The 15991-nt window shown below is 46.5% G+C and overlaps 1 protein-coding gene across 1 annotated transcript in view; it reads right to left on the bottom strand.

Annotated features, from left to right (window-relative positions):
- Positions 1-15991, bottom strand: part of svila (supervillin a) — a 350280-nt gene that overhangs the window by 13843 nt on the left and 320446 nt on the right. Inside the window, exons 35-36 of the mRNA XM_055665020.1 lie at positions 6155-6260; positions 2486-2693 (exon numbers count right to left, since the gene is read on the bottom strand). Coding sequence (XP_055520995.1) covers positions 2486-2693; positions 6155-6260 — 314 coding nt within the window. The remainder of the gene's footprint in view (positions 1-2485; positions 2694-6154; positions 6261-15991) is intronic.

The following is a 15991-nucleotide window of genomic DNA, read 5'->3' as shown; positions in this document are numbered from 1 at the left end:
AAGGGCCGAATGGCCTACTCCTGCACCTATTGTCTATTGTCTGAAACATCGGCAGACCTAACACAGTCAATGGTGAATCAGCTGCACGGTGATGTGAGGAAAGAATTTGGCTTCTTCATTGATTGAGAAGGGTATTGAGTACAAAAGTCAGGACATCATGATGCAGCTGTACACGTCGTTGGTGAGATCACACTTAAAGTTCTGGAGGCTCAGCTAGAGAAAGGTCGTCATTGCGTGTAAGAAAGAACAGCAGATGCTGGTTTAAATGGAATGTAGACACAAAATGCTGGAGTAACTCAGCGGGCGAGGCAGCATCTCTGGAGGAATGGAGAAGGGTCGGAAGAAGGGTCTCGACCCGAAACGTCGCCCATTCTTTCTCTCCAGAGATGCTGCCTCACCTTAAATGCTGCCTTGAGTTGGAAATTGTGCGAAATAGGCTGAGACTTTCTTCTTTGGAACGTAAGACACCGATGGATGATCTTGTTGAGATGTGCAAGGCCACGAGAAGCATGGGAAAAGGAACGCTCACCGTCTCCATCACAGGGACGAGGATTAAAAAACGGCTTTAAGGGTAGAAAGGCGAGATTTAAGAGAGACCTCTGAAGGAACTTATTCACTCAGAGGGTGGAGCGTATCCGGAATGAGCTGCCAGGAGAAGCTATCAATGTGGATACAATTACGACGTTGAAAAGGCATTTGGACAGATGTATGGATGGGATTAGGTTTTGCTGACTCAACAACAGTGAGACCCCATCATCTCGTATTGAAATATATAACAGGCTGCTCCATCTGCTTTAATGGGGCATTAAACTTAGCTGGCAACGCTAATTCTCTCCACAAAAGTACACCTTCAGCATATTCTGTTTCAGATTCTTAGTAATTTGCATTTTCATTGTGACAGCATTTTCATTGTGATAGGTATTAGCTCCCCATGGTTACTTCAACGCTAAAATCAGCCACAGAGAACATGAGCAGGAAGATTGGAATTTCATTTCTTTGGGGCACTTCATGGCATGAAACCCCTTTCTTTACTTACCATGGGCCTCGACCCGAAACGTCACCTATTCCTTATCTCCGGAGATTCGGTCTGATCCACTCAGTTACTCCGGCTTCTTGTGTCTAATCTTATGGAAGCACTGTCTTCCAAGACACTCAATGTCAGCAAGACAAAGGAGATAGTGATGGACTTCAGGAAGTCAAGCTGTCCACACACCCCAGTCTGCATTGACAGTGCCGAAGTAGAGATAGTTGGAAACCTCAAACTCCTAGGAGTCAATATCACCAACAACTTCTCCTGGACCACCCATATTGATGCAACGACCAAGAAGGCACACCAACGCCTCTACTTCCTTAGAAGGCTTAGGAAGTTCGGCATGTCCCCATCAACTCTCACCAACTTCTACAGATGCGCCATAGAAAGCATTTTATCAGGATGCATCACAGCTTGGTTTGGGAACAGCTCTATCCAAGACTGCAAGAAATTGCAGAGAATTGTGGATGCAGCCCAGACCATCACACAAACCAACCTCCATTCTATTGACTCCATTTATACCTCACGCTGCCTCGGCAAGGCCAGCAGCATAATCAAGGACGAGTCGCACCCTGGCCACTCCCTCTTCTCCCCTCTCCCATCGGACAAAAGATATAGAAGTGTGAAAACGCACACCTTCAGATTCAGGCACAGTTTCTTCCCAGCTGTTATCAGGCAACTGAATCATCCTACCACAACCAGAGAGCAATCCTGAACTGCTACCTACATCATTGGAGACCCTCGGACTATCTTTGATCGGACTTTACTGGATTTACCTTGCAGTAAACCTTATTCCCTTATCATGTATCTATACACTGTAAATAGCTTCATTGTAATCATGTATTGTCTTTCCGCTGACTGGATAGCACGCAACAAAGACAATAAACTAAACTGAACTGTCTACGGTTAAAGGAAGCTCTCACAATCTTTACGAGCCGATTAGGAATGCCTAATAAAATCATCCGATTACTGAGAACATATTTAACAAAGATGCGGTTTCCTTCCACAAAGAATACTTAATATTTGTTAAAATTTGAAATGTTGCATTCAACAAAAAAATTGGATTGACGGTAGGGGTGGCACGGTGGCGCAGCGGTAGAGTTGCACCCTTACAACGCCAGAGACCTGGGTTTGGTCCTGACTACAGGTGCTGTCTGTATGGAGTTTGTACGTTCTCCCCGTGACCTGCGTGAGTTTTCTCCGAGATCTTCGGTTTCCTCCTCCCACACTCCAAAGACGTGCAGGTTTGTAGGTTAATCGGCTTGGTATAAATGTAAAAATTGCCCCTAGTGTGTGCAGGATAGTGTTAGCGTGCGGGGATGGATCGCTGGTCGGTGTGGGCTCGGTGGACCGAAGGGCCTGTTTCCGCGCTGCATCTGTAAAGTAAACTAAATAAATCCACTCATTCTTAAAAAGAAAATGATCTGTTGAATGCAGTTTGGGAGTGTTACTTACAATTCTTTGATTTTGCTTGCTTCCGTCCTTCCTACTTCTCTTGTGTGTGGCTGCGCTTTGCAGCCGTGCCATAGATAGATGACTGCCTTGGTGACGTTGAGCAGGATCATTGAGATCCGGGATCTGAGGCTGCTACAATGGCAAGCGACCTCAATCAGGACCCCTTCCAGTGGAAGCTCTCCGCGTACACAGTACAACCGCCAGTCACCTGCAGAGGGCAGTATCAGAGAGCAGATTGAAATCAGCACTGCAGGATTCCTTCTTCAGAAATTAGTACACTTTAAAACAAACTGGGACATATTGTAAGCAGAGTCAACAGGGCGGAACGGTGGGGCAGAGATAGAGCTGCTGCCTAAAGGGCCTGTCCCACTGTACGAGGTAATTCAAGAGTTCTCCCGAGTTTCTCCTGATTCGAACTCGGAGAATTTCGGTAATAGCCGTTCGTAGGTACTCGGGGCTCTCATGGACATTTTTCAACATGTTGAAAAAACTTCACGAGCTTACCGCGTTTCCCGAGTACCTGCTGTTAGCGTTACGAGCCGCTAAGAGACGTCCCGTGCTCCGACGTACCCGCTACATACTTACCACGAGTTTGATTTATTTTTAAACTCGGGGGAGCTCTTGGGTAATCTCGTATAGTGGGACAGGACCTTTACAGCGCCAGAGACCCGCGTTCGATCCTGACCACGGGTGCCTGCCTGTACGGAGTTTGTACCTTCCCCCCGTGATCTGCGTGGGTTTTCTACGGGTGCTCCAGTTTCCCCCACGCTCCAAAGACGTGCAGGGTTGCGGTTTAATTGGCTTTGGTAAAATTGTAAATTGTTCCTGGTGTGTGTTGGATAGTGCTAGTGTGCGGGGATCGCTGGTCGTCGAGGACTCGATGGGCTGAAGGGCCTGTTTACTGCGCTGTATATCTCTAAACTAAAACTAGAAAGATGTACATGAAGTCTATCAGGCTTTTACTATTTCTCCCCCTCATTGGGCCCCCTTTGATTGAATCTTTCCTATCGGTTCAGACATTATAGATTTCTTGTGTGGTTCTGGTGAAGCTATTAAATCATATTGAAAGTTTGGACAATAAAATACTCTCAGCTCCACCCAGACACAAAGCACATGTGAGTGATGAAAGCCTCTCTTAATGTTATGTCACACCATCTATGGGGATATCAGCAAAAGGTATTCACTTGTAACATCTGCGTTAAGTCATTGCAGGTCAGCATAGCTGCTCTCTGACAAGTAGCAATGTGCCATCCTTGTGGAACATTGCCACTCAGCTGAAGGAGGGCGCAAAGTGCTGGAATAACTCAGCGGGTTAGGCAGTATCTTTGGGGAAAAGGAATATGTGACTTTTCGGGTCGAGACATTATTGGACATTATTGCCATAGAGGGAGTGCAGAGACGGTTCACCAGACTGATTCCTGGGATGTCAGGACTGTCTTATGAAGAAAGACTGGATAGACTTGGTTTATACTCTCTAGAATTTAGGAGATTGAGAGGGGATCTTATAGAAACTTACAAAATTCTTAAGGGGTTGGACAGGCTAGATGCAGGAAGATTGTTTCCGATGTTAGGGAAGTCCAGGACAAGGGGTCACAGCTTAAGGATAAGGGGGAAATCCTTTAAAACCGAGATGAGAAGAACTTTTTTCACACAGAGTGGTGAATCTCTGGAACTCTCTGCCACAGAGAGTAGTCGAGGCCAGTTCATTGGCTATATTTAAGAGGGAGTTAGATGTGGCCCTTGTGGCTAAGGGGATCAGGGGGTATGGAGAGAAGGCAGGTACGGGATACTGAGTTGGATGATCAGCCATGATCATATTGAATGGCGGTGCAGGCTTGAAGGGCCGAATGGCCTACTCCTGCACCTAATTTCTATGTTTCTATGACCCTTCTTCAGACTGAGAGCCAAGGGAAAGGGAAACCAGAGATACAGATGGTGAAATAGAGAGTGATATAGAGGGTTGAAACACAGCGATATTAATATTGATTTCTCTAACTTCAAGTAACCCTGGGATCCCCTCTCTCTCCATCCCTCCCCCACCCAAGTCGTACCAGCTTCAAAGTCGTCTTGTTGAGTCTCATTGTCTGTAACTTGTTTGCACCCAGCCCACAGCTAACAATGGCGTTTCCTTTATCATCGTTACTTTTTTGCACATCTTTCATTCATGTGTTCCACATCTCTCTATATACCCTGACTCTCAGTCTGAAGAAGGGTCTCGACCCGAAACGTCACCTATTCCTTTTCTCCAGGGATGCTGCTTTCTCCCCACCGCTGAGTTACTCCAGCATTTTGTGTTTATCTCCGGTTTAAACCAGCATCTGCAGTTCCTTCCTACACTCTGTAACGCAGCTGATCCACTGCAGCTCACAGTGGCAATCTCACCACGCATAGACTGAGGTCTGAAACAGTGAAGGCAGGGGAAAAAAAAGTAAACTCCAATACAACTGGCACAAGATTGGTGCAGAAGTGACCAAAAACATAAACACACAAGGGTAGCGAGATGCTCATTCATATTCCTACAAATTCCTCGGGGTACACATCTCGGAGGATCTGTCCTGGTCCCTCAATACCACCAAACTGATCAAAAAGGCGCAGCAGCGCCTTTACTTCCTGAGGGGGCTCAAGAAAGCCCACCTGTCCCCCACAGATCCTGACCAACTTTTACCGCTGTACCATAGAGAGTATCCTGACCACCTGCTTCACGGTATGGTACAGCAGCTGCACTGCTGCGGACAGGAAGGCACTACAACGGGTGGTGAAAACCGCTCAGCACATCATCGGTGCCCCGCTCCCTGCCATGGATGCCCTCCACCGAAAACGGTGTCTGAGACGGGCCGGGAAGATCATCAAGGACCCCTCTCACCCTAACCATGGACTGTTTGCCCTCCTCCCATCAGGGAGGCAGTACAGGAGCCTCAGGTCACGTACTAGTAGGATGAGGAACAGCTTCTACAACAATACAGTTACATTGCTGAACAGAGTCCCGTCGCTGGATATCTATGGTCTCTTCATCCACATTGTTAACCAGTACTCTTCTTACTCTAATGTATGCTTGTTCTGTATTTGTTTTAAATTCCTATCTTGCACTATGACTATGACCAGACGCTAAACTGCATTTCGTTGTACCTATACTTATATCTGTGCAATGACAATAAATTTGAATTGAATTGAATTGAATTGAATTACAACTTAGGCCCAAATTATAACTTATGAATCATCCTACCACAACCAGAGAACAGTGCTGAGCTGCCATCTGCCTCTTTGGTGACCCTCGGAATATCCTTGACTGGACTTTGCTGGCTTTACCTTGCACTAAATGTTTAAGAATAAGCCATTTAGAACGGAGATGAGGAAAAACTTTTTCACACAGAGAGTTGTGAGTCTGTGGGATTCTCTGCCTCAGAGGGCGGTGGGGTACGGTTCTCTGGATGCTTTCAAGATAGAGTTAGATAGAGCCTTTAAAGATATCGGAGTCAGGGGATATGAGGAGAAGGCAGGAACGGGGTACTGATTGGGAATGATCAGCCATGATCACATTGGATGGCGGTGCTGGCTCGAAGGGCCGAATGGCCTTCTCCTGCACCTATTATCTACTGTCTCTGATCCAGGCAACAGTGATTATACACTCGAGTGAAACCTCTAACAAACTACAAAGCCTGAAGTCTTTACTTTGCAAGCTTTCTTCCTCCTCCTCTCTTTTTCCAGCGTGCACAATCATTCCTCCTCGAAACAGCTGCAAGAAACAGGGTGGTTCCTTCCCCTGAAGAACTTGCACCTGAAATGACACAAGGCATAAAATAAAAGTCGATTAATATTTGAGTGCTTATATTAAACCTTGCATTTCAACTCTTTTACAGGACAGTGAATCATTTCCACAAAATCATTTTTAATTGACTACAATTTCATATTCTGATAATAAGCTACTACAGTTCGGCAGTTATTCAGGAGTAAAGGGCCTGTCCCTCTATACGAGTTTACCCAAGAACTCTCCCGAGTTTAAAAAGAAAATCAAACTCGTGGTAACTACTTAGAATGTACGTAGCGGGTACGTCGGAGCTCGGGGCGTCTCTTAGCGACTCGTAACGCTAACGGCAGGTACTCGGGAAATGCAGTAAGCTTGTGGCGTTTTTTCAACATGTTGTAAAATGTCCACGAGAGCCCCGAGTACCAATGAGCGGCTATTACCGTAATTCTCCGGGTTCGAATCAGGGGAAACTTGGGAGAAATCTTGAATTACCTCGTACAGTGGGACAGGCCCTTAACTAATGCAATTAACAAGTCCTGGGTAAAAATGCAAAGGCATTCATAAAAGGGTGACTTATCACCAGTTATGAAATGATTACACCTGTTAGTAAATAGTTGCTAACCATTTTAACTGTCAATGTACCATGTCAATGTTGACTAAATTAGAGCTCAGTGCTGGAGGGGAGAGTAGACTCTGGAATGGATGTGCTTGAGAGGCGTATGAGGCACAAGGTGCAGGTCATCCTGAAAAACCCCGGGCATCCCCTCCATGTAATTCTGGAGAGTCAAAAGAACACTCGGAACAACAACCGGCTCCTCTCCCTGCGATGTAGAACGGAGCGGTTCAGGAGATCCTTCACCCCTGCAGCCATTAGATTTTATAATTCAGACCGCTAGGCTGTAGGGGGATGCATTCTTGCAATTTTTAATTTTTAATTGTTAATTATTGGTCTTTTTAAGTATTTATTGCTCTCAGGTCGTGCCCACAGTGTATTCTATGTATTTTCTGTCTGCGTTTGTTTTGAATCTGTGGGTTTGTTGGTTGGGGGCTTCTGGACATCTGAATTTCCCTGACGGGATCAATAAAGTATTTATTATTATTATTATTATTATTATTATTATTATTATTATTATTATTATTATTATTATTATTATTATTATTGAAACATATAAGATTATTAAGGGTTTGGACACGCTAGAGGCAGGAAACATGTTCCCGATGTTGGGGGAGTCCAGAACAAGGGGCCACAGTTTAAGAATAAGGGGTAAGTCATTTAGAACGGAGACGAGGAAACTTTTTCTCACAGAGAGTTGTACGTTTGTGGAATTCTCTGCCTCAGAGGGCGGTGGAGGCCGGTTCTCTGGATACTTTCAAGAGAGAGCTAGATAGGGCTCTTAAAGATAGTGGAGTCAGGGGATGTGGGGAGAAGGCAGGAACGGGGTACTGATTGGGGATGATCAGCCATGATCACAATGAATGGTGGTGCTGGCTCGAAGGGCCGAATGGCCTCCTCCTGCACCTATTGTCTATTGTCTCTCAGTGGGGAGCGTCACGGGGTTTGATTGTAATCACGTATTGTCTTTCTGCTGACTGGTTAGCGCGCAACAAAAGCTTTTCACTGTACCTCGGCACATGTGACAATAAATTAAATAAACTAAACTGTGCTCCAGCACTTTGTGTCTTTTTTTTGAAATTATTAAACTTGAGTGGGGAGATTAAAATTGAAGGACATAAAAAGTATAATGTATAAGCAAACGTGTTGTCATCAACGACAAAAGCAAAAGTAACACCTTTCATGATACCAAGCCTTGCGTTTATTCCTTCCTCACTCTCCAGCCCAATCTCCATTACTTCCTGAGAAGATTACGGAGATTCGGCATGTCGAAGAGGATTCTCCTAAACATCTACAGGTGCACGGTAGAGAGCAAACTGATGTTGCATCGTGGCCTGGTTCGGCAACTTGAACATCCAGGAACGGAAAAGACTACAAAAAGTTGTGACCACTGCCCAGTCCATCACCGGCTCTGACCTCTGCACCATCTATCGAAGTCACTGCCTCAAAAAGCCACTGCCAGCCAAAATCATCAGAGACCCACACCATCCTGGCCACACACTCATTTCACCCCTGCCATCAGGAAGAAGGTACAGGAGCCTGAAAACTGTAACGTCCAGGTTTAGGAACAGCTACTTCCCTACAGCCATCGGGCTACTAAACACAACAACAAAGAAGCTCTGAGCTCTGAACTGCAAAAGACTATATTATCACCACATTATATTTGTCTTTTATTGAACTTATTTTAATCTTCTCCCGTTATGCACTATGTTTACTACTGGAGAGACAGTTGATGGCATGGAAAGTCGGCACCCAGGACAGGGTAGGTTAGCACCCCAGTCTGTGTCTTTCATGAGAAAGACACCCAACAAAGCTATGGAAAAGCCTAATGAACCACCGTGGCCTAAAAACCCATCAGGCAAGAATGAAATGCTTGGAGAAGGAGAAAGAGGTGCAGCGCACAGGCCTTGAACCTGGTGAGACACAGGAGGAGCCCGGCCATGACTCACCCCGCAGAGCCCAGTCCCTACGCGCACTAGTGTCTCCCAACCCCTGCAGAGTCGTTATTAAGATGGCTGATCCGTGGGCGGTTGCTGCTGGGACGCAAGTCGGGGCCTGATCAACCCCGGCTGGGTCGCCTGGGCGAGGGTGTCTGATGTTGTGAGACCCGAAACACCCGATGACCCCAGATCACATCACTGAGGATGCATCCCAGCGCATCTGGAAGATGTATATTTTTCACATATTCACATCTGTGTTGTGCTGCAGCAAGTAAGAATTTCATTGTCGCGTTCTGGGACATGACAATAAAACACTCTTGACTCCAGTTGCATACAGTCGATGAAACACAAAGAAACCCAGTTGGGCCCCACAACTGAGCACGATTCTACGCTGTTGCATCTGATATCAAGTTCTTACTTGTCGTTAATTGAATAAAAATTCCATGGGGTTGTTTAAATTTAAATGGACAAATTAATTATCAAGGAATAGTTATGACTTTAATGTGACTGGAGTCAACCAAGAAATAGCCGAGGTGCAATTTTCTCTTTTGGAAAAGATAATTAAGTGTTGGTGTTTAAGATTATATTTGACTTCACTTAACAGTTTTTGAAGATGTCACTGAGGATATGGCACAAATGTTGCATTGTGGGGTGGCACAGTGGTGCAGCGGTAGAGTTACTGTCTTACAGCACCAGAGACCCGGGTTCAATCCCGACCTCTGCTACTGTCTGTGTGGAGTTTGCACTTTCTCCTTGTGAATGCATGGGGTTTTCTCCGGGTGCTCTGGTTTCCTCCCACATTCCAAAGACGTGCAGGTCCGTAAGTTAATTGGCTTCTGTAAATTGGCCCTAGCGTGTAGGATTGAACTAGTGTACGGGGAATTGTTGGTGGCTGCGGACTCGGTGGGCTGAGGGGCCTGTTTCCATGCTGCAACTCTAAACTAAAATACGTTATTTCCCCCCCCCCCCCCCCCCCGAGGTATTTTTACGACTTGCAATTTCACCTCTTTTGAAACTGCGGTGCGGTTTCTGCTTCCCAATATTTAGCGAAAATTGAACTCTTCTACAAGAAAGTGAACAGTAATATTTTTTCATCGGCTCCTCGTTTTTTTCAATTCCATTGACACACATCAACAAGCTCACACAAATGGAACACGTGTTGACTTGCCTGCGCTCCTCGTTCTTCATCCAGCTCTACAGTCATCAGTGCAGAGGTCCCTTTCTCATTGACGGTGGAGTGGCGGCCTTGCCAGAAGAAGTACGCACATTTCTCCTTCCCGACTGCAGTATTTCGAACTAGCTCGGATTTCTGCCTCTTGCCAACTGTATAAAGAAATTGTAGATTGGTTGTTGCATGTGAACCAATCAGAGTAATGAACTACCACTAACTCCACCCTATTGAACAATGCATATTAACACTCACTTCCTATATTACATAGTCGCACTACTGGTAGAGTGGAACTAACATGTATTGTACTGTGACACTATGAATGATGGCTTTTACACCATACAGTGTGCGCGCACTTGTTCACATGGTGTCAGAAGTGGGATACGAACCCACGCCTCCATCGCTCGCCTATGTCTGTATCAAAGATTAGCTGAGCTGACTTTCGGCGCGAGTGAGCCATCGTAGCAAAAGATCAAATCAATAAAAAACAAATAAAAACCGATAAACGGACGCAGTGGGTAGTTTCCAGCTTTCTGACACCATGTAAACAAGTGCACGGACACTCTATCATGTAAAACAATTTGCACTTCAACAGGATCAAAAGATTTCCTGCAGATGTTAGCAGAAGCCACCTGCGCAAAGATTGGCTCGATAAACTGTTTTTAACCACTTTGTTAGTTTTAGTTTTAGAGATACAGCGTGAAAACAGGCCCTTCGGCCCACTGAGTCCGTGCAGACCAGCGATCGGCTCACATTAACACTATCCTGCACACGCTAGGGACAATTTACATTCACACCAAGCCAATTAACCTACAGACCTGTGCGTCTTTGGAATGTGGGAGGAAACCGAAGATCCCAGAGAAAACCACGCGGTCATGGGGAAAAGGTACAAACTCCGTACAGACAGCATCTGTAGTCAGGATCGAACCTGGGACTCCGGCCCTGTAAGGCAGCAACTGCCACTGCGCCATCCTGCTTGACCCATCTAAATGTTGCAAAACTATGCAGGAGACTCAAGAGACTGCAAACACTGGAATCTTGTGCAAACACACAGAGTGCAGGAAGATCCAAGTGGGTCAGGCAGCAACTGCGGAAGGAATGGATAGGGCAACATTTTGGATCAGAACCCTTCTTCAGATTGACATCAATCAGTCTGGATAAGGGTCCGACCCGAAACGTCACCTCCGCAACTGCTGCCCGACCTGCTGAGTTTCTTCAGCACTTTTGTGTTTTATTAAGGAAAGCTGCGATACTTCACATACAATGCAGCTTAAATTGGTCTTCTCTTGCGGCACGATGGCGCAGCGGTAGAGCTGCTTCCTTACAGCGCCAGTGACCCGGGTCCGATTCTGACTACGGATACATCTGTATAGAGTTTGTACGTTCTCCCTGTGACCTGCGTGGGTTTTCTACGAGATCTTCGGTTTCCTCCCACACTCCAAAGTCGTACATGTTTGTAGGTTAATTGGCTTGGTATAAGTGTAAATTGCCCCCAGTGTGCGTAGGGTAGTGTTAATGTGTGGAGATCGCTGGTCGGTGCGGACTCGGTGGGCCGAAGGGCCTATTGCCGCGCTGTATCTCTAAACTAAACTAAAAACTAAAGCCCCTGTCCCACTGTTCACAAGGCTGATCCAGGGCAAGTGATTCACTGAAGAGGCACCAGTATGTCCACACATTCCATTCACACCCACAGATCCCAAAATTGACTCAGCACAAGTACAATCCTGTATAAATGAGTGTGTTGGATTTTAACCCCAGGATGCTTAGTAGGCCCCCCTCGGTCATGGCTGACCATGGGTGATGCATCCTGGACAGATGGAATCCTGGGTGATGTCATATGGAGGACAGGCTGTTGCCCATGAGCACGTCCCCCCTCTCCACGTCGCTGATCGATCCAAAGGAACAGCAGGGCCGTTACAGTTTGGCACCCGCGCCGTCGCAGGAGCTGCCAGAGCGAGGTTGTAGACAACGATGAACTGCCTTAGGTAGGTATGTTACAAAACCTACCTGATTCGTGGCTGTGCATCTGCCCCACCCCATGTGCGCGATTTTGGCGCTGTTTAGAGGGGGCGGGTTTAAAACGCGATTTTTACTAGGCTGTTGCAATCGAAAATGTTCAGCCTAGTAAATCATTAACGGAAAATCGCTGAAAGACCCCGTCGCAAAAGGTATTATTAGTTTTTATGGCCTTGTAAAATAGTTAGAGTAATTTAAAAATCACTCTCTAAACTCGCAACCTCTCGCAGCCCCAGGGTTTTATAAAGCAAACAATTAAAGGTATGTACCTTATTTTTACATTAAATGGGGCATGTATATAACCCTGTTATTAAAGTTTTCTATAGCGAGTAGCACATTTTGGGCTCTTTATATCCCGCAGTATTTTTCTGGGCATTTGAGGGCATAAATCTAGCGCAATGTGAACGTTCTAAACCAGCGCGTTCACAGGAACCCACTAGAAAGCCGATTTAAATTGACTTTAATTTACAGCAATTGAACACTAAATTCCTTCCATTTGGCCTATAAATTGATGTAAATGAGATTTAAAAATGAATGTTTTATTGTGAATTATTTGTGAATATTATTTGGACACTTGGGCATTTATTAAGAAATGGATAGATGTTTAGATCTAGTAAATTGAAGTTTGAAATTAGCTACAATTGGGTAACTAACTAATTATATGCTTTAATTTCAGGTCATCCAACTTAGATTATTTTATATTTGTTTCAGAATGGTTCAATCTATGATAACTGAAAATTTCATTCAGTTCTCTTAATTTTTAAGAAGGTTATGTGCTTTTGACTGTCCATGATCACAGCTTTTTTGTTATGTCCATAGAAAATCAATAGGGAACAAGATGCTAATTTCCGAGTATGAAAATGGCCATAACCTTTTTATTACTTGAGATATGAAAGTGAATTAGGTGTCAAATTAAACTTATTGTTATGCTTTATCTGATGGGATAAATTGCAGACTTGATTTTTTAAATCTCAAAATTTTGTAACATTGCTACCTTAGGGGCTCCAACTCCGGATTTTCTTGAGGTTTATTCCTGGGGCCTTTTCCAAGGGTGCTTATGGAACAGGAATATAGTAAAGTCATATTTCTGTTGTTCTGATCTCATGCAGCCCTTTCAAGCTGTTGCAAAGGAAACATGCAGGGAGGTAGAGAAGTGCTGTGCTTCCAATGCAGATAGGAGCTTGGATACTGCAACACTGGATGGGAGACATTAACACTGGGTATAGAAACTCGTTGGTATAGGGACCGTATTGCCCCTATACTCAGAATGGCCAGGGTTTTTTCTGGGCTGGGCTTGGCTTGGCTGCATGCTAAATAGCGTGCACCTGGAAAATGGAGAGGATGGCACAGAGATTGGCACGGTGGAGCAGCGGTAGTAGAGTTGCTGCCTTACACCGCCAGAGACACGAGTTTGAATCTGACTACGGGCGATTGACTGTGCGGAGTTTGTACGTTCTCCCCCGTGACCGTGTGTGGGTTTTCTCCGGGAGCTCTGGTTTCCTCCCGCACTCCAAAGACGCGCAGGTTTGTAGGTCAATTGGCTTGGTAATATTGTAAATTGTCCCTAGTGTGCATAGAATAGTGTTTAGTGCGTTGGGCGGGGGGGTCGGGGGGGAAGTCGTCACAGGTTGGCACGGACTTGGTAAGTTTTTGTTTCAGTTGAGTCAAGTCAAGTCAAGTCAAGTTTATTTGTCACATACACATACGAGATGTGCAGTGAAATGAAAGTGGCAATGCTCGCGGACTTTTGTGCAAAAGACAAACAACAAAACAACCAAACAAATTATAAACACAATCATAACACACATATTATTTTACATAATAAATAATGGAAGGAAAAACGTTCAGTAGAGTTAGTCCCTGGTGAGATAGGCGTTTACAGTCCGAATTGCCTCTGGGAAGAAACTCCTTCTCAACCTCTCCGTTCTCACCGCATGGCAACGGAGGCGTTTGCCTGACCGTAGCAGCTGGAACAGTCCGTTGCAGGGGTGGAAGGGGTCTCCCATGATTTTATTTGCTCTGGAGTTGCACCTCCTGTTGTATAGTTCCTGCAGGGGGGCGAGTGAAGTTCCCATAGTGCGTTCGGCCGAACGCACTACTCTCTGCAGAGCCTTCTTGTCCTTGGCAGAGCAATTCCCAAACCAGATGGTAATGTTCCCGGACAAGATGCTTTCCACTGCCGCTGCGTAGAAGCACTGGAGGATCCTCGGAGACACTCTGAATTTCCTCAATTGCCTGAGGTGGTAAAGGCGCTGCCTTGCCTTACTCACGAGTGCTGAGGCGTGTGATGACCATGTCATATCCTTGGAGATGTGGACTCCCAGATATTTAAAACAGTTCACCCTATCCAGTGTGTTGTCACGTGCACTGAGGTACAGTGAAAAGCTTTTGTTGCGTGCCATCCAGCCAGCGCGTGGGCAAAGGGTCTGTTTCCACACTGCTTTCTCTAAACTAACCTAAATTAAAAGAGTAAAGTGACGGAGAGAAAGGAAAGGAAGGGGGGGGGGGTGAGTAAAGTAGATGAGAGTTGAGGGGGAGGGCACACTCCTTCACACCAACAAGCTGTCTTCTTTCTGTTGGAATCCTCTTATCTCCCATAGACCTCAACATGTCTCCAGGGCCCGTAGGCATTGGAATGCTATTCGGGTGATGGAACACAGGGTTTATCCTGAGGGCTGGCATGTGGAAGACTATGGAGATAATTTGGGCTGAGGTTAGAGTTGCCAACTGTCCCTGTATATTGAGCTAAATTGGTTTGTCCTATTGGTTGTCCCTGCTCGTCCCGTATTTGGCTGCTACTACTCGGGTCGAGGGGGACTGTCGGGTCGGAGTGCCACGTCCGACCCCGCCTCACATGTCCCGACGTAGTGCAGCCCATGGAGTGCAGCAGCAGCAGCGCCTCGCCCGTGGCCCCGTCGGTCGGCAGCCCGGCCAGCTGTCCGACCTACGGACCTTCGCTTACGGCCGACACCACCACCCCTCCTCCTCATGGCCGATCATCGGCTCATGAGTTGGATGGGGTGCCGGACTTTGCGCCCGGGCCAAACCTCCTCAGCGGGCCCGCCGGCTGGGCTTTGTGTGCAGTCCAGCACACGGGCCAAATCATCATTCACCCAGCCATGGCCGAGTCGGTCAACGAATTGCCGTCGGGAATTTTTCCCGTATTTTGACCTTCAGTCCCTTATTTGGGAGTGAGAAAGTTGGCAACCCCTGGCTGAGGGGTAAAAGGGGAAGGGAGATGGAGATGGAGGGCATAGGCAGGGTAGAAAGAGAGGGGCAGAGTTGCCTGGGACTAATCTTTATGAGTGTTTTCGCTGTCAAGAGTGGGCTAGTCTTGCACAGTGCCTCATTGTGCGGGGTGAAATGAGTGCCTCATGAGTTGGCTCCCTCTAACATGGGAACAGCACGCTACAGTCATCAGCCCGTACACACCAATGCTGGAAGCCACGGGTGTTTCCACATGGATCCATTACAGCAGTGTTGAAAAATCCTGGCTGCTTCCCAACCTGATGCTCCTGGGGCAACCTCATTGCCAGGAATGGGAGAGACACAACCCTCTGGCAAGATACGAACGCCAGGAAATAGCAAAAGCCAACTCCAATGGAGTTCTTCTCAAGAGAAACTTTGTAAACATGATCTTTTCACGATCAACATTTACGATACGATAAAATAGAACTTCATTTATCCGCAGAAGGAAAAGACAAAATACACGAAAACGTGAAAATAAAGTGACGAGTGGAAAGGATTGGGATGTTCAACGATTCAGGAATGGGGGGGGGGGGGGGGGGGGGGGGGGGGGGGGGGGTGGGGGGGGGGGGGGTGGGGGGGGGGGGGGGGGGGTGGGGGGGGGTGGGGGGGGAGGGGGGGGGGGGGGGGGGGGGGGGGGGGGGAGTCAGTCTACCCCACGATAGAAGGGAGAGGAGTCCCCTTATTCCACTGAGACTAATTGACTCAATTCTCTATTCTTCATGTTCACGACATGACCTTAATTTTTACACTAACATGATCTTAATTTTGTACGACC

The sequence above is a fragment of the Leucoraja erinacea genome, chromosome 2 (genome assembly GCF_028641065.1).
Source record: "Leucoraja erinacea ecotype New England chromosome 2, Leri_hhj_1, whole genome shotgun sequence".
Classification (NCBI taxonomy): Eukaryota; Metazoa; Chordata; class Chondrichthyes; order Rajiformes; family Rajidae; genus Leucoraja; species Leucoraja erinaceus.
The sequence above is the reverse complement of the archived record's forward strand: the minus strand, read 5'-3'. Positions and strand labels throughout refer to the sequence as shown.